Here is a 19,408-nt window from a genome sequence, read left to right on the forward strand (position 1 = left end):
CTCACCCTAGTACACGACATAACTCTCCACAGATATATCCTGTGCTGGCAAAGGGTTTCCCCTTCTCCCTCCCACATCTTCATCATCATCCTCACCCATTCCTTACACTACACTTACAGAAACACTAAACACATACACTCACCCTAGTACACGACATAACTCTCCACAGATATATCCTGTGCTGGCACAGGGTTTCCCCTTCTCCCTCCCACATCTTCATCATCATCCTCACCCATTCCTTACACTACACTTACAGAAACACTAAACACATACACTCACCCTAGTACACGACATAACTCTCCACAGATATATCCTGTGCTGGCAAAGGGTTTCCCCTTCTCCCTCCCACATCTTCATCATCATCCTCACCCATTCCTTACACTACACTTACAGAAACACTAAACACATACACTCACCCTAGTACACGACATAACTCTCCACAGATATATCCTGTGCTGGCAAAGGGTTTCCCCTTCTCCCTCCCACATCTTCATCATCATCCTCACCCATTCCTTACACTATACTTACAGAAACACTAAACACATACACTCACCCTAGTACACGACATAACTCTCCACAGATATATCCTGTGCTGACACAGGGTTTCCCCTTCTCCCTCCCACATCTTCATCATCATCCTCACCCATTCCTTACACTACACTTACAGAAACACTAAACACATACACTCACCCTAGTACACGACATAACTCTCCACAGATATATCCTGTGCTGGCAAAGGGTTTCCCCTTCTCCCTCCCACATCTTCATCATCATCCTCACCCATTCCTTACACTACACTTACAGAAACACTAAACACATACACTCACCCTAGTACGCGACATAACTCTCCACAGATATATCCTGTGCTGGCACAGGGTTTCCCCTTCTCCCTCCCACATCTTCATCATCATCCTCACCCATTCCTTACACTACACTTACAGAAACACTAAACACATACACTCACCCTAGTACACGACATAACTCTCCACAGATATATCCTGTGCTGGCAAAGGGTTTCCCCTTCTCCCTCCCACATCTTCATCATCATCCTCACCCATTCCTTACACTACACTTACAGAAACACTAAACACATACACTCACCCTAGTACACGACATAACTCTCCACAGATATATCCTGTGCTGGCACAGGGTTTCCCCTTCTCCCTCCCACATCTTCATCATCATCCTCACCCATTCCTTACACTACACTTACAGAAACACTAAACACATACACTCACCCTAGTACACGACATAACTCTCCACAGATATATCCTGTGCTGGCAAAGGGTTTCCCCTTCTCCCTCCCACATCTTCATCATCATCCTCACCCATTCCTTACACTACACTTACAGAAACACTAAACACATACACTCACCCTAGTACACGACATAACTCTCCACAGATATATCCTGTGCTGGCACAGGGTTTCCCCTTCTCCCTCCCACATCTTCATCATCATCCTCACCCATTCCCTACACTACACTTACAGAAACACTAAACACATACACTCACCCTAGTACACGACATAACTCTCCACAGATACACATCATACACAGCGTGGCCTGCCAAAATGGTGTGCAACTTGAAAATGCGTCAGTCCTGCCATCTATCACCAATATGCGAAACCAAGAAAATAAAAAAAACACGCATGCGCACACACTCTCTCTCTCTATCACTCACACTCACACTCACACTCACTCACTCACTCTCTCTCTTTGCCTCTCTTAAAATGAATTTAATGTAGGTCAACAGAGTAATGTGCACTTACTGAAAAATAGATTGAGTGCGTTTTCAGAGCATATTTTGTGTAAGTCACGTTTATAATACCATAATACACGAAAATATTCAATTCAGTGGTTTCCTCATCAAACATATTATATTTTCTGCAGAAGGTATACCTGTATCTCCAGGCAAGTTACCAACATATGGAGTAACTTCAACCTTCGCTGAATGGGATGGAAGTTCTGGCTGCACTGTTGAATCATCAGAAGACTTACTTAGAAGCGAGCGGCATAGCACTTGTGGTGCTGTTTCAATACTAGAGACTGCCTGAAGAGGGAGGGGGGAAAAAAGTTAACACCTCAGTAAATATCTTCACATCAAAAATCCTCATATAAAAATATGATGAATCATAAACAACAACAACCACTGTTGTTGTTGTTGTTGTTATTATTATTATTATTATTATTATTATTATTATTACACCCTTTTTTGACTAATCACTGTTGCCTAGCACATTAATGACGATAATAATAATAATAATAATAATAATAATAATAATAATAATAATAATAATACATGCTTATGGTAAATACTGTTACTGTGATGCAAGCAATGGAACAGAAAGTTTGTAGTACCATTATAGGGCATGCAGAGTATGGATTCAATGAAGGCTGCATGCAAAAGTAGTATAAGTTGCGAAGTGTTTAAAACAATTTCTTTTTACTATAGTTCTTTTCTAGGCTTATGGTGGCCGGCCCACATACTGTGAAGGGGAGCAAATTCCTCATGAGAGTACCTCTCAGTGCCACCACTAGGTAACCTGTTCCCTGATTGGTCAGAGGCATCTTCCCTGCTCCGCACTTTCCTTCACAGCATGTAGGCCTGCCAAAAGGAATAGTATAATGGCGGGTACTTATACTGACCAATTGACGAAAAAGTGACACGACTATAACTACATTAATCAGTGATTCATAATTAGCATTTTATATAATTTTCATCAAAATCGAGATCTTGCAGTTCATGTCCTTCCCTTGTTAGTAAATATCAGCTGAAAGATAGGTATCAATAAAAGATAAGACTATTCTATGAAAAGTAGTGATTTACACTACATAAAAATTGCAGTAGTACAAGAAGTAGAATATACACACATTAAGTTGAAATGTGAAAAGGAAATGCAAAACAAAAAAGAATGTAAAAATGAAGAGAAAGTGAATACTTAAAAAGATAAATAAATACAAATAATAAAATTAAGTAGAAATAATTAATAAAAAAAAGATACATTGGAGTATGAGGCCTATGAAAATAGTATCAAGATTGAATTCTGACCATATAAAACAATTACAGTAAACTCACTTTCTTAATTTTACTTATGCAGAATATTCTTGACTGCTTATTTGAAGAAAAATCCAATAACACCTCCAAGAAATGGAAATCTTTTCGAAGAAAATCCCTTCTTGGGTTCTCTTCAATGGATGCAGCGCGAACACCAACATAGTCACCTATCTGAAGACCAACTGCTACCAGGGGTTTAATAAATTCTCCGAAGCAATGTATTCCATAATCTTTACCTACTATCCCGTTTGAAAAAACTGAAAGAGAAAAAACAGTAATGATACACAGAATGCAAATCAGGTGTAGCTCCCTATGAAGCTGATTTGAATAATTTCAAGAAAAAAATTGTTCCATGGCCGGGTATCGAACCCGGGACCATTGGCTAAACGGGCCAAGGCTCTACCAACTGAAGTCTGTGGATATAAGGGGAAAAAATTGAGTAGGGGTCTGGTATAGTTCCTGGGAAGTTCAGTTGGTAGAGTCTTGGCAAGCTTAGCCAAAGGTCCCGGGTTTGATACCTGGCTCCAGGAACAATTCTTCCCTTGAAAAAAAAAAATGATACACAGAATGTACCGCAATTCTCTAGATAGAATTTAAAGCCATGCTTGGAAGAAGTGTTTTTCAAGATACAGAGCCAATGATCATCAGAACCTTGTTTCACAATAACATAAATTATTCTTGTAAATACTCTTCACATCACGTCTTACAATTGCATTATCTTCTACTTTTTGCCTCTCTCATCTTTCATAATACCTCTCTCACACTGCCTTTCTCGTTCCATAACTTCAATAAATTACAAGTTATCCTCACTTACATGATAAATTTCTACAAAGTTTACAATGAGTGATCTTCATTTGCACATTTTGCAATGATAGAGTACTAATATTTCTAGTAAATTTCTATTGTTTCTGCAAACTTGAATGGAAGAAAACTGTATTATTAAATTCAGGTTTAAGTCACGAAGGCAAATTTTTCAGTATTTAGCAAAAACCTTCAGAGACGAACTTATGATAATTAAAAAAATTGTTTTTTCATTGTTACATAGTTAAATGTTGTACATTTAGTTCCCTCGATATTTAATAGTTATTTATGCAACAACTGGACAATCTTGATGATTATGGCATGAGTGAATATTTGTCGCACTCACTATTGTTTGTGTGACAATTTTCACTATTGTCATAATAAGATTATCCACGAGTTGAATACAACACTTTATGACATCTTAGCATTATAAATTGTATGAAGTAAATTATAAATCATCCATAGCTGACAAAGTCTTCATACGTTCGTATCGATTAGCTGCACCTGGCATTGGCGTTGAATAGAGAAATGGAGGACCTTGCAGGCATTACAAACTCTAGTTATAGGTTAGGTATCAAATTTTATGTTACAAATGTTCCTTTAGTTTGTTATATAGTTCCTCTGAACCACAGAACTGTTTTATGTGATATTACAAAAGTGATACAAAATTGTTAAAGATTGAAAATAAATTATACATTACTCTGCATTTCATTTCTTGTTACATGGTGCGTGTCATAATAAGCCGATTACGAATTATATTGGATGTAGTAACAACCTGTTTATAATGCTAGGATGGTATAAAATCTATTTCGTAATTAATATACTTTTGTGCGAGATCGTGCATATTTGCTTGGTTTCCGCACAAAACCAATCCGCAGAAAGTCTAAAATTCCACATTCAGTATTCCCAACCTAACACACATAACAATTTCCCTCTTCTTACCGCTTAAGTGACATATTGATTTTACTGTTTTAGGCTTTTAACAAATTATTTTTAGAGACGTTCAATATAGTAATAATTATAAATTGGAAACTTACCACTGCAATTTCACCTAAATTGCACAGTTAATTATTGTTTTTAAATATTTGCAAAAATTAAGTAAACTCTACAACTCCACTAAAGTTACTGCATTCGTGATGCAAGTAACCTTACCATTTGTTTTAAGTTCGCATTTATAGAGTGGGGGAAAAAAAAAGACAGACGTATATCACGGCCTGCTGGAGTATAGTAAACACAGAAAACATTTTAAAGCAACAATGTTGAAGATAGATATTTTTGTTTTGCAAATTTGCCGTCATTAAACAGAAACCAAGATGGAGATTTCATTGCAACTAATTAGAAATTCCTCTTTCAGGTATGTAATAAACAAAATAATGTACGATACACGAGCGGTTTTCTTTCAATTCTCGGAAATTAAAAAGGCTCAACTATGTTTCGCTTTTTCAAACTTTTCCTCGAACATGAAAACTTCAACATACCACTCTTGTAACGCATATTACTATTTTACTTGTTTTTAATTTTGACTTGGCCGGTTTTGTTACAACTTTATGCAAGACAACCAGCAGCTTCATTAACAGAGAATCCACAGTGTGCCGGTATGCACTGAAAAACTACCCCTTTGTTAAGCTTCATCAGATGGTTTATATTTTCCAACAATCAGTTGCTTTCTTTACTTTTAGGTGACAGATTGGTTGTCATAGTGATAATAGCTGCTTTAGAATCGCTGATTATAACAGCTTGTTGAAAATAAGAGCTCTGATAAAACAGATTTTCAAGTATCGAATAGATGGTCTCCACTGCTCCATTAAAATTTATAGCTCCATAACCTAAGGATTTAAAAAAATGAAAAAAGTGGACATGTAGCAGAAGTACCTGCTCCATTTTGGTTTGACAGTAGGAATCCATTAGTAAAAGTACGAAATTATTCTTTGTTAGAGAATCTACTAGGAATAGTTTTCAATGCTAACAATTTAGGATATCTTTTCGAGTGTCACTTTTCTTGGTATCTTCAACCAGATCCAGATAAATGATCTTCTCTATTGCTTGTGTAGAGTTAGTTTAATGAATGAGATTTTCTTTACTCTTTCTTTTTATTGCGTTATTTTACGACGCTGTATCAACATCTAGGTTATTTAGCATCTGAATGAAATGGTGATAATGCCGGTGAAATGAGTCCGGGGTCCAGCACCGAAAGTTACCCAGCATTTGCTCGTATTGGGTTGAGGGAAAACCAGGTAACTTGCCCCGACCGGGATTCGAACCCGGGCCACCTGGTTTCGCGGCCAGACGCGCTGACCGTTACTCCACAGGTGTGGACTCTTTACTCTTGTTGAGAGATTTATCCCTTTCCTAATTTCATGTATCTACTTTAGAGAGAAAGTTTTCTTGGGATTTAAAGTTAACTGGAATGTTTCTTAGTTCCCAATTGTTAACCGACTACAAAGAAGGCAGTCTAAATTTGTAACACAATTCAATTAAGGTAAAAATAGAAGTCAAGGTAGTTATGGATTATGTACAGTTTAAACAGAGCAGCAACTTCCTATCAATGTCTGTCAAGAATACTGAGAAGTTTATTTCTTTAGATTTCATTTCTCTTTCCCATTTTCAGTATTTCTTTTAAACCTTCGATGTTTCAAAGCCTATACATCACAGCAGAAATAAATTTGTTTTGAATCATTGCCTTTTTGTAGTTCATTAAACAACATAACTTATGTGAGATTAGTACTCCCATGTTTTAGTGAAAATGGAAGATTTGAGACTTACAATGGCTCGAACTGCAATTATCGTAAAATATGTTAACTCTAGGGATTTTTGGTCAGTAAATGAGCTACAGTAATATAGCACATAAATGTAATATATTTTTATATTACATTTTTAACTTAACTGTCAAAAACTGTATTGTTGCAACAAACTTGTATTCATATAAAATCAGAATAAATCGGAAAATTCTTGCTCTTGACATGAATTCCTTTGAAGTTTACTATCAGAGTAAATGTGGAGCCACTCATATGATGGACATGCTGAATGGTTTCTATTACACAAATTTGAATTAATTTATAATTTTGACTAGTGCTGTCGATCGATCAAAATATTTAATTGATTAACTATTTGAATTTAATCGATTAATCGAGCTTTGATCGATTTGAAAAAAAGTTTTAATATGCTGCAATACACAATTATTGTTAAATTTAAGTTGTGTTCGGTGATAAGCATAAGTATAAAATGTTGTATATCTATATATATTGTATCATTATACGAGGCCTGTCTAAAATGTATCCGACCTTAAATTTTCCCGCGCAAAGTAGTGATTCTAAGGCGGCGCCACTGTGCACGGTGGAAGGAGGAACCGTAATGCGCATGCTTGAATTTTTTCACCGCATTCACTTGTGCCAGTCACTGGCTGGTGGTCGCCAAGTAAGGTGCTGTTCTAAGTGTTTGCCGGATTTAGTTTTCTCGCAAGATGACTGAACGAATTGAGCAAAGATACTGCATCAAATTTTGTCAAAAGCTTGGTGATTCTCAAAGTCAAACAATTCGTAAGATTCAGCAGGTGTTTGGGGAAGATGCGATGGGTGTAACACAAATTAAGGAGTGGTTCAACCGATTCAAAGATGGCAGCACATCAGCGGAGAGTGAGCAGCGTTGTGGCAGGCCCCAAACTGCTCGGAGTGCAGCTGTTGTTGAGAGGGTGCGAAATTTGGTGATGGCAGATCGTCGTTTGACCATGCGGGAGATTGCCGAAGAGGTTGGAGTGAGTAAAGATTCTGCACATGCAATTTTACGTGATGATTTGAACATGAACCGAGTGGCTGCGAAATTCGTGCCCTTGTTGTTGTCCCCGGAACAAAAAGACCTCCGTCGTGACGTTGCACAGGACCTTCTGGACACCGCCAACACTGATCCTGGGTTTCTGAACACCGTGATAACTGGAGATGAGTCATGGGGATACGGGTACGACCCAGAAACAAAAAGACAGTCGTCGCAATGGAAGCATCCCGAAAGCAAAATCAAGGTGATGCTGACTGTTTTCTTTGATGTCCGTGGAATTGTGCATCACGAATACGCACCGGAAGGACAAACGGTGACAAAGGAGTACTATCACGATGTTCTCCGGCGACTCCGTGATGCAGTTCGGCGCAAAAGACCAGACATGTGGACGGCGAACAACTGGCACTTGCATCACGACAACGCCCCCGCATATTCATCCCAATTGATCCACACTCTCTTGGCCAAACATGGAATTACAACCATTCGCCAACCTCCCTACTCTCCAGACCTGGCTCCTTGCGACTTCTGGTTGTTTCCAAAATTGAAGACACCACTGAAAGGATCCTGTTTTGAGAGTAGAGAAGAGATAATGTGGAACGCGACGACGGAGCTGAACACCATTCCAAAAGAAGACTTCCAGAGGTGTTTCCGGCAGTGGAAGGATCGGTGGGCTAAGTGTGTGCAAGCAAAAGGGGCCTACTTTGAAGGGGATTAAGGTCCCAACCCCGTCAGGTATTTGAAATATTTTTTCTGGCTAAAGGTCGGATACTTTTTAGACAGGCCTCGTATTACAAAACAGCTATTTTAATTATTTACTAACATATTTATTATGAGGCTTATGTGTCAATTTCTCCGGCAATTTTTGAAACAAACACAAATAAGAAAAGTATGAAGACTAGTTAATACTGCTTCATCCATGATTTTAAACATGTGAGTGCATTCACATGCTCCAAATTAAGTTTACCTCTCAAATTCTCATAAGTCATAATAGAAATCTTTTTTCTTTAGCCAACTAAACACACAAGCTTCATCTAGAAACTCAGTAAAGAAACTGCAACAAAACGGCAGACTGGTTCCTATTGTAATCGGGTTACAAAATTTTAGAAAGAGAAGAAGAAGAAGGTTACTCTCTCACTTGCACACAGAGTAGCCATGACTAAAAGATGAGGAGGGCGAATCCCAGAAAAGTATGTATTTCATATGCTAAGAAGACGAGCTGACAAAAAGGTGAAAGTTTTTTTGAAAATCATAAAACTTATAAGGGTTTCGCGTTGTGTTTCAACTTTCAATAGGGGTAGACTATCCTCATATCTCCATTTCTTTCTGAAGTGTTTCTGCAAAGATTTGCTGTAACAGTACTATTGTGCTTTGAAGTAAGCAATTTCTGAGAGACGGATGTTGTCTGAGTTTGCATTAACAAATTAATAATTAATTAATATCAAGTACAACCAATTAATTTTAATTGACTCGATTATTCGATTAAATATATTTGATCAATTAATCTTACAACATAAATTGATCGATTAATCGATTAAATCCCACAACACTAATTTTGACCCAATATAATTTGAGTCATGTTAAGACTTATAACCAGGGAACGGATTTATATGGACTAAAAATATATGAAATATGTAAATATATATGTAGTTATTTTTACCAAAATATGGAATTAAATATGGATTTTTACCAAAATATGGAATTAAATATGGACTTAAAATTATAAAAAAATGACTATGTACGTTAAATATTGGTACATTTTAATCAAACTAAACAAAAAATATAATGGACGTACCTTATCTTCCAATGTAGTTTCAACAAAACACAATTTTTATTGTCTGTTACCATAACAATAGGTTACAAACATTTCTTTCAAGTGCTGAAAAGTGAATCTTCTTCTATTGTCTCTGAGGATAGATTTATACTGACTAAAAGAGCGTTCGACGTCACAAGAAGTAACTGGTACATAATTCAATTTCACAATGTCTGCTGGGGATAAGTCCAAGTTAATCTTCACTGTTGATTCACCACTCATCACAGCAACAACCTTTTGTAGTTCTTCATATCCAGGGTTTTTTGAAAGTACAGTGTCCACCTTAGCTCTTACTGCATCTGCAACTTTACCTCTACCACGATTCAGTTGTTCCACAGTACTATTTATAATTTCAAAACTTTCAGATAGTGAAAGGTGCCTATTTTGGAGACTTTTGAGCGTTTTTATGATGCATGAAAATGTATGCTGAATGTGAGCTAAGTCATTCTTCACACTTATGTCACAGGTAACTGTTTTCGCAGTATCAATTGAGACTGCATCTTCAGAGTCCAATGCAAGGAGAACATTGTTAATAGAGTCTACATGTTCGGCATAATATTCAACTGCTTCTAGCCATGTACCCCATCTAGTTAAAATTGGCTTTGGTGGCAATGGAATTTCAGGGTACATTTCTTTCAACACGTTAACTCTACTGGGAGCTTTGAGAAATACTTTTTTCACTGATGAAATCAACAAATCTACTTTAGGGAAATTGTCTCTGACCACTTCTGCCACACGATGAAATGCATGCGCCACACAAGTAAAATGAGTCAATTTAGGATATACAACAGATAATGCTTGTCCAGCTTTGACCATATAAGGGGCAGCATCGCTAATAAAGAATAACACATTATCGTACATAATACCCTTTGGCCACAGGATACCCATAGCTTCGTTGAACAGTTTAACTATAGTTTTGTTATTGCACTTTTCTAGAACATCACAATGTAAAAGAATTCGTTCAGAATATTGTTCACTTAACAAACCGATAACTACATTACCAACAAGTCTACCTTCTTTGTCGGGAGTCTCATCAATGGAAACCCAAATTGAACTATCTTTAATTTCATCTCTTATCTTCTGTATTGTCTCATCGTAGATGGATGGAGCATACGTCTTCCTAAGTGTTGACTCATCCGGGATTGTATGTTGAGTATATTTTTCAAGGAATTCCCTGAAGACCTTATTCTTTAGTTTGTAGAGAGGAATATCAGCAGAGATGAGAGAACGGCACAGGTCGATGTTAAACTCAGATCTTACATTCGATGTTGTTGGTTGTGTTAAAAACAATTGTCTCTGCTTGGAATTTAGTTGTTTGTTGGCCTGATGTTTACTAGTTGTAATGTGTTGTTGCACCAGGAACTTTTGTGTAGATGATACTGCACACTGACACAAATTACAAAATAATATTTTATTGTCAGTTGATAAACCATCTTCTTTAAATTCTGAAATGTAACTTGTTAGTTTTGATTTTAAATTGACTGAATGACGTACTTTTGGCATATTTACCGTCTTTATAGTATGATTTACAAAACTGAACCTATGTGTACTCTGACTGGCATTTAACTGTTGAGCTGCACAACTGAAGTCTGTTAAAAATTTTAAATTAAATTAATACAGTTTTGTAACTTACTTTCCCATTGTTGATAGGACTGCTAATTTTCAAATAACTCTGATGTTAAAGGGATTACTGAACATGTGTTTAAATCTCTATTGTTGAAATGTATTTTTAAAAGTTAATGGAATTTTGTTTTGTTTTATTGTTAAACCTAATATAATATGGACTGTTTTATATGAAATATGGAAAATATATGGAAATTAACGAAAATATGTACTAAACTCTAAAATATGGAAAAATATGGAAAATAAAAGTAGGATTTTTCAACCCTACACATTGTGAAACATAAAGATAATGCAAAATATAAATTATATTAGCTTTATAAGTAAATATGTATTTACATATAAATCCTTTCCCTGCTTATAACATAGTGTATATCCATATATTATGGTTCTCTGTTAGAAACTAAGGTTTACATAGGTACTTACCAGTACACCACTTCAACATTACTGCACCTACACTATGATACAAACCTTCTTTCATGAGGATAGATGCTCGTAGGTGATGTCCATTGTCAACGACTATGCAAGGAGACATGATTTTACCCTGAAAGGAGATGAAATTATAACATTTGAACCGTAACATTTCATAAAGATTAGAAACTTACTACAAAAAGCACACTAACCACCAAAGGCACATTGTTAGCCGAACAGCTAGAGTGTTGTCAGTTTTCCACGCTGATAAGCCTGGGTTCTAATCCCAGCAGGTCTAACTGAAACATTTTTTGGTGGAGAAAGACAGTGTTTGGTGGTAGATTTTCGTGGGGTACTCCCATTTCCCCTACTGGCATTCCACTACTGTTTCATAAATTATTCGTCATCAAACAGCGTTACTTAGTTCGCCTCCTATGGTGTACCAAGGATGCCTGCATGGCAACTGAAAGAATATAACCTTCAGTGTGTCACTCACTAGATGGGGACACTTGAGTGAATGATGCAATTCAAATGCTAGTTCAAAAAATATCAATAAAATAAATCTTGAACCATTTATTGGCAGGTAAATATTTTATGTAGAAAACTACATGTACTGTACACCATAATTTTAATGAAAATAACTGCATTATAAAATCGATCTTTATTAATTGTACCATTTATATCATAATTTTAATCTATTTAATTTTAATTCAACATGTTCTCAAAGATTAGCACAGTGTAATAAGATAATACATCCTTTAATTCAATACTTAAGAATCCAGAATTAGATTAAATCGTCAACATAGTGTTCATTATAAATAATAATAATAATAATAATAATAATAATAATAATAATAATAATAATAATAATGACCTGAAGATCAAAGCGAAAACGTTAGTCCAAATATAGTAATGTATAATAAGTTGTAACATCAATGTATTCACCTAATGATAAGTAAAGACTGAAATATTGAAAAGAAATTTGTTATACAAATACTTATCGGAATAGAAAAATGGCATTGAAAATCATGGCACTTTGCCAGATTAATACTTACCATAAAATGAGGGGAATAGAGACAGTTTTTAACGTTTCTCATATATAAATCTAGTAATATTAGAAGCTATGTTTATTTTTTATTTTATTTCGAAACATAGGGTATTAATAGACTGTTTTTTGCTTACCCTGCTTCCAAAGTGTCACAATAACATTATATATTTATGTTCAAAATGTGTCCCTATTCACCCCAAACATGGGGTCAATAGGAACAATGCAATAAGAATATTGTTTGTCCCTATACAAACATGTACTGAGGATAAGAGGGCAAAGCACCATGAGTTCATGGATGCAAACAGTAATAGCAGTGGGGGAGACCTACAGCAGTTGACCAACAAAAACATCGGAAACATTATTTGCTGAGACTGCACAAACAAAACTGAAATTATTAATAAAGACCATGGAAGTAATAACATTTACAGATATGTGAGCAGTAAAATTACAGAAAAAAAAAAAAAAATATATATATATATATATTCCCCCCCCCCCCCAATAATTCTCAGTAACATTTACAGAAATGTGGACAGTAAAATTACAGAATATATTTTATTTTTTTTTTATTAATCCTCATTACAGTGCCAGTTCAAAAAAGTTATTTTCATCCTCCTTTCATCTGTATTCCTAGTAGGCCTGTCTTTTTTATAAAAATAAAGGACTATTATGCCATTTTAGTCAAATACTCACTTGAAAAATATTCCTTGAATCCTTTAAAAATATCTGTTTCATGTGAATATTCTACAACTTTGTTGAAGTTTTGTATTACCTATGGTGTATGCATTTGATCCCATTATAATACTAACTTTTTTCTTGTACTTACCAAAACAATTCCTCTGTTCTTCCTTGGTCCTGGAGCCCTCCATAACTTGTCAAGTGAGCTAATTTTACCTTTCTTTTTCAATTTCTTAATGAATGTAAACAAAGTTGCTGGCTCGCACAATATATCTTGGACCAGTAAATCATCCATGTTTTATCTGAAAATACAAACAATAAGATGAAAATTATTTCTCGATGTCACTGACTATGACTAACAGAACTGGAATATTGAGAAACTCCACATGTCTAGAAACCTAAACTGTTCAGAAGATACAAAAACATCTCAGGTCCTAGATTTATGCTCAAGTTATTTTTTTCTTAGCACTTCAGTTAAAATGAATGTTGATGAGAATATGTGGGGTTTCTCTTCAGAATATCATGAGTCTACATGTTTAGAATACGAAATAATAGGCCTATATAACTGAATTTCATAAAAAAAAAAATGGATATGTGGAGTTTCTCAATATTGTGATTCAATTACGGGAGTGGATTTTCCCCAAAATACCTCAGTCTTCATTTAAACATTTTATATAGCCTATAATGTCGACAGCACTTCCTTTTATTTGCTTCTTCTCCAACACAGTTTCAGTTCAGAATAACCAGAAACTAATTTCGAACTTCATATAATTCAGCTTGTTGTGTCACAAGCCCAGAGTTAATGTCTATCACCATGATGTACTTTGGGTCGAAGATGGTCAGCTTCTCAAAAATGTTTAATTGGGTCAGATGACATCAATCAACAAAGTTTTGTTGAGGTCTCTATCATAGTCTGTGTAAATGTGGCCTTAAGAGCAGCAGTTGTATCAGTCATGGAAATGTCATCTGTTACATTCTCAAAATTTGTTTCAAGTTTTTTTTTTTTTTTCAGTTCAGTGTGCTGTGGGATAATTAGAACCCTCCAACATTATTAGGTCTACTAAACATTTTGCAAGTTCACGAACGAACACTGTTTGAGTATGAATTTCAGATAGCCTACGAGTTACATCCAGGAAATAAGTTCCAGTGACAGATTAAAAAAAAAAAACAAAAACATCAATAAGTAAGAAATATTTTTTGCACTATTTACAAAGATTCACTGCCTACTTCACAACATAGTCACCACCGTTGTTGAGGCATTTATCATACCGGTGAACCAACGTTTGTATGCTCGTGTCATAGGAGTCTACCTCCAACGTCTGAAGCCATGAAGTCACTGCTGTCTGTACCTCAGCATCGTTGTGGAAACTTTTCCCTGCCAGAAAGTGCTTCATGAGACGAAAGAGATGAAAGTCATTTGACGCGGAGCTGTATGGAAAAACGGTCGAAGATCTCCCATCCAAACTGAAGCAACAGATTTCGTGTGGCTTTGGCTGTATAGGGTCGTGCATTGTTGTGCATAAGCGTACTGCCTATTATCTGCATTCCACGTCTCTTGTTGTGGATCACCCTCCTCAGATTTCGCAATATCTGACAACACCGCTCAGCATAAACAGTCTCTTCTCGCAGTAGTGTGACACGCCACATTGTGGGGGGTGACAAGGTTAAGTACTTTATGTTTCGTCTTTCATGTGGAGATAGGTTAATGACAACTGAATATCAGGCCCATTATCAGCATTGTCCATCTGTTTCATATACTAAATTTATTTTGGTATAATCCAATAAACTGTTGCCAAGGCGAACTGTCATGGCGGACGCGCGCAAGGCTACTACGTAAATCAAATTAAGCATGTATGCATGGGAGCCAACACTACACTCCTTAGCGATAGCGATGAGAGAAAAGCTGCCATCATGTATTTGAAAAGGTAATAAGTTGTAACTGTATTAAATCGTGGACGTAGTTTACAGACAGAACACCAGAGTCGCAATGACACTATGCTTACAGCTCAAGCTACCCGTACGGCAAAGAACTGTACAACAAACAAATTATTACCCGGGTTCGAACCCCGAATAAATGCAATCCCAAAAAATATGTATGAGTATGACAGATATGCAAATTGTTGCAAAACCAGATCATATAATCCCCAATGACAGGAAAGGAAATACACTGAGAGCACATACAGTGGACTGAGAGGACAGAGAATGGACTGAAAGAACACTGCGTGGACTGAGAGGACATAAAGTGGACTAAGAATTCAGACAGGGGAATATGAGTACAGAGAGAGTACTGGTTTGACTGTGAGTGAACTGAGAGGAAGCAGACAGGACTGAGAGGACAGAGAGTGGACTGAGTGCACATAGAGTGGACTGAGAGGACAGAGAGAGGAGTCCAAGCTCAGAGAGGGGACTCAGTGGGCAGAAAATGGACTCAGAGGACAGAGAGTGGACTGAGAGGAACCACATTGGACTAAGATGAGAGAGAGAGAGTGGACGGAGAAGAAAGAGTGGCCTGACAGGACATTGAGTGGACTGAGAGGACATAGAGTAGAGTGACAACTCAGAGAGTGAACTGGTGGGACTCTGAGCAGACAGAGAAGAACCAGATATGACTGAGAGGAGAGAGAGAGTGGGCCCAGAGCACATAGAGTGGAATAAGAGCACATAGAGTGGACTGAGAGGACATACAGTGGACTGAGAGCATACAGAGTGGATTTAGAGCACATTGAGTGGACTCAGAGGACATAGAGTGGACTAAGAGGACATAGAGAGGACTGAGAGGACATAGAGTGGACTGAGAGGACAGGGAGAAAAACTAAGAGGACATTGAGTGGACTCAGAAGACAGGGGGTGGACTGAGAAGACAGGGAGTGGACTGTGAAGACAGGGAGTGGACTGGGAGGACATAGAGTGGACTGAAGGGACATAGAGTGGACTGAGAAGACAGGGAGTGGACTAAGAGGACATAGAGTGGACTGAGAAGTCAGGGAGTGGACTGAGAGAACATAGATTGGACTGAGAAAGCAGGGAACTAAGAGGACATAGAGTGGACTGAGAACACAGGGAGAGGACTGAGAGGACATAGAGTGGACTGAGAGGACATAGAGTGGACTGAGAACACAGGGAGTGTGTTCTGAGAGGACATACTGTGGACTGAGAAGACGGAGTGCACTCAGACGACATAGAGTGGACTGAGAAGACTGGGAGTGGACTGAGAGGACATAGAGTGGACTCAGAAGACAGGGAGCGGACTGAGAGGACATGGAGTGGATTGAGAGGACATAGAGTGGACTGAGAAGACAGGGAGAGGACTGAGAGGACATAGAGTGGACTGAGAAACAGGGAGTAAACTGAGAGGACATAGAGTGGACTGAGAAGAAATAGAGTGGACTGAGAAGCCATTGAGTGGACTGAGAAGACAGAATGTGGACTGAGAGGACACAGAGTGGACTAAGAGGACATAGAGTGGACTGAGAGGACATAGAGTGGACTAAGAGGACATAGAGTGGACTGAGAGGACAGAGAGTGGACTAAGAGGACATAGATTGGACCGAGAAGACATGGAGTGGACTGAGAGGACATAGATTGGACTGAGAAGACATAGAGTGGACTGAGAAGACTTAGATTGGACTGAGAAGACATAGAGTGGACTGAGAAGGCATATAGTGGACTGAGAAGACAGGGAGTGGACTGAGAGGACATAGAGTGGACTGAGAAGACAGGGAGTGGACAGAGAGGACAAAGAGTGGACTGAGAGGACATAGAGTGGACTGATAATACATGGAGTGGACTGAGAGGACAGCGAGTGGACTAAAGGACATAGAGTGGATTGAGAAGACAGGGAGTGGACTGAGAGGACATAGAGTGGAATGAGAAGACAGGGAGTGGACTGAGACGACATAGAGTCGACTGAGAAGACAGGGAGTGGACTGTGAGGACATAGAGTGGACTGAGTAGACAGGGAGTGGACTGAGAGGACATAGAGTGGACTGAGAAGACAGCGTGGACTGAGAGGACACAGAGTCAAGTGAGAAGACAGGGAGTTGACTCAGAGGACATAGAGCGGACTGAGAAGACAGGGCGTGGACTGAGAGGACATAGAGTGGGCTGAGAAGACAGGGATTGGACTGAGAGGACATAGAGTGGACTGAGAGGAGATAGAGTGGACTGAGAACACAGGGAGAGGATTGAGAGGACATAGAGTGGACAGAGAGGACATAGAGTCGACCGAGAACACAGGGAGTGTACTGAGAGGACATACTGTGGACTGAGAAGACAGGAAGTGGACTCAGACGACATAGAGTGGACTGAGAAGACTGGGAGTGGACTGAGAGGACATAGAGTGGACTAAAAGGACATAGAGTGGATTGAGAAGACAGGGAGTGGACTGAGAGTACATAGAGTGGAATGAGAAGACATGGAGTGGACTGAGAGGACATAGAGTGGACTGAGAAGACATAGAGTGGACTGAGAACACAGGGAGTGGACTAAGAGGGCATAGACTGGACTGCGAAGACAGCGAGTGGACTGAGAGGACATAGAGTGGACTGAGAGTGAACAGAGAAGACATAGAGTGGACTGAGAGTGAACATAGAAGACATAGAGTGGACTGAAAAGACTGGGAGTGGACTCAGAGGACATAGAGTGGACTGAGAAGTCAGGGCGTGGACGGAGAGGACACAGAGTGGACGGAGAGGACATAGAGTGGACTGAGAGGTCAGGGAGTAGACTGAGAGTACATTGAGTGGACTGAGAAGACAGGGAGTGGACTGAGAGGACTTAGAGTGGACTGAGAAGACGGGGAGTGGACTGAGAGGACATGGAGTGTACTGAGAAGACAGGGAGTGGACTCAGACGACATAGAGTGGACTGAGAGTACATAGAGTGGACTAAAAGGACATAGAGTGGATTGAGAAAACAGGGAGTGGACTGAGAGTACATAGAGTGGACTGAAAATTCAGGGCGTGGACTGAGAGGACGTAGAGTGTACTGACAGGTCAGGGAGTAGACTGAGAGGACATTGAGTGGACTGAGAAGACAGGGAGTGGACTGAGAGGACTTAGAGTGGACTGAGAAGACGGGGAGTGGACTGAGAGGACATGGAGTGGACTGAGAGGACATAGAGTGGACTGAGAAGACATGGACTGGACTGAGAAAACATAGTGTGGACTGAGAGGACATAGTGTGGACTGAGAACACAGGGAGTGTACTGAGAGGACATACTGTGGACTGAGAAGACAGGGAGTGGACTCAGACGACATAGAGTGGACTGAGAAGACTGGGAGTGGACTGAGAGGACATAGAGTGGACTAAAAGGACATAGAGTGCATAGAGAAGACAGGGAGTGGACTGAGAGTACATAGAGTGGACTGAGAAGACGGGGAGTGGACTGAGAGGACATGGAGTGTACTGAGAGGACATAGAGTGGACTGAGAAGACAGGGAGTGGACTCAGACGACATAGAGTGGACTGAGAAGACTTGGAGTGGACTGAGAGGACGTAGAGTGGACTAAAAGGACATAGAGTGGATTGAGAAGACAGGGAGTGGACTGAGAGTACATAGAGTGGAATGAGAAGACATGGAGTGGACTGAGAGGACATAGAGTGGACTGAGAAGACATAGAGTGGACTGAGAACACAGGGAGTGGACTAAGAGGGCATAGACTGGACTGAGAAGACAGCGAGTGGACTGAGAGTGAACAGAGAAGACATACAGTGGACTGAGAAGACTGGGAGTGGACTCAGAGGACATAGAGTGGACTGAGAAGTCCGGGCGTGGACTGAGAGGACACAGAGTGGACTGAGAGGACATAGAGTGGACTGAGAGGTCAGGGAGTAGACTGAGAGGACATTGAGTGGACTGAGAAGACAGGGAGTGGACTGAGAGGACTTAGAGTGGACTGAGAAGACGGGGAGTGGACTGAGAGGACATGGAGTGGACTGAGAGGACATAGAGTGGAATGAGAAGACACGTATTGGACTGAGAGGACATAGAGTGGACTGAGAAGACATGGAGTGGACTGAGAACACAGGGAGTGGACTAAGAGGGCATAGATTGGACTGCGAAGACAGCGACTGGACTGAGAGGACATAGAGTGGACTGAGAGTGAACAGAGAAGAAATAGAGTGGACTGAGAAGACTGGGAGTGGACTCATAGGACATAGATTGGACTGAGAGGACATAGAGTGGACTGAGAAGACAGGGAGTGGACTCAGACGACATA

General features: G+C 39.0%; 1 protein-coding gene across 1 annotated transcript in view; it reads right to left on the reverse strand.

Moving 5' to 3' along the window:
* LOC138716430 (uncharacterized) overlaps nucleotides 1-19,408 on the reverse strand; it is a 65,500-nt gene that overhangs the window by 36,315 nt on the left and 9,777 nt on the right. The window contains exons 2-5 of the mRNA XM_069849518.1: nucleotides 13,336-13,489; nucleotides 11,525-11,597; nucleotides 3,076-3,311; nucleotides 1,899-2,049 (exon numbers count right to left, since the gene is read on the reverse strand). Coding sequence (XP_069705619.1) covers nucleotides 1,899-2,049; nucleotides 3,076-3,311; nucleotides 11,525-11,597; nucleotides 13,336-13,482 — 607 coding nt within the window. The 5' untranslated portion in view covers nucleotides 13,483-13,489. The remainder of the gene's footprint in view (nucleotides 1-1,898; nucleotides 2,050-3,075; nucleotides 3,312-11,524; nucleotides 11,598-13,335; nucleotides 13,490-19,408) is intronic.

This window comes from Periplaneta americana, chromosome 16 (assembly GCF_040183065.1).
Source record: "Periplaneta americana isolate PAMFEO1 chromosome 16, P.americana_PAMFEO1_priV1, whole genome shotgun sequence".
NCBI classification, from domain to species: Eukaryota; Metazoa; Arthropoda; class Insecta; order Blattodea; family Blattidae; genus Periplaneta; species Periplaneta americana.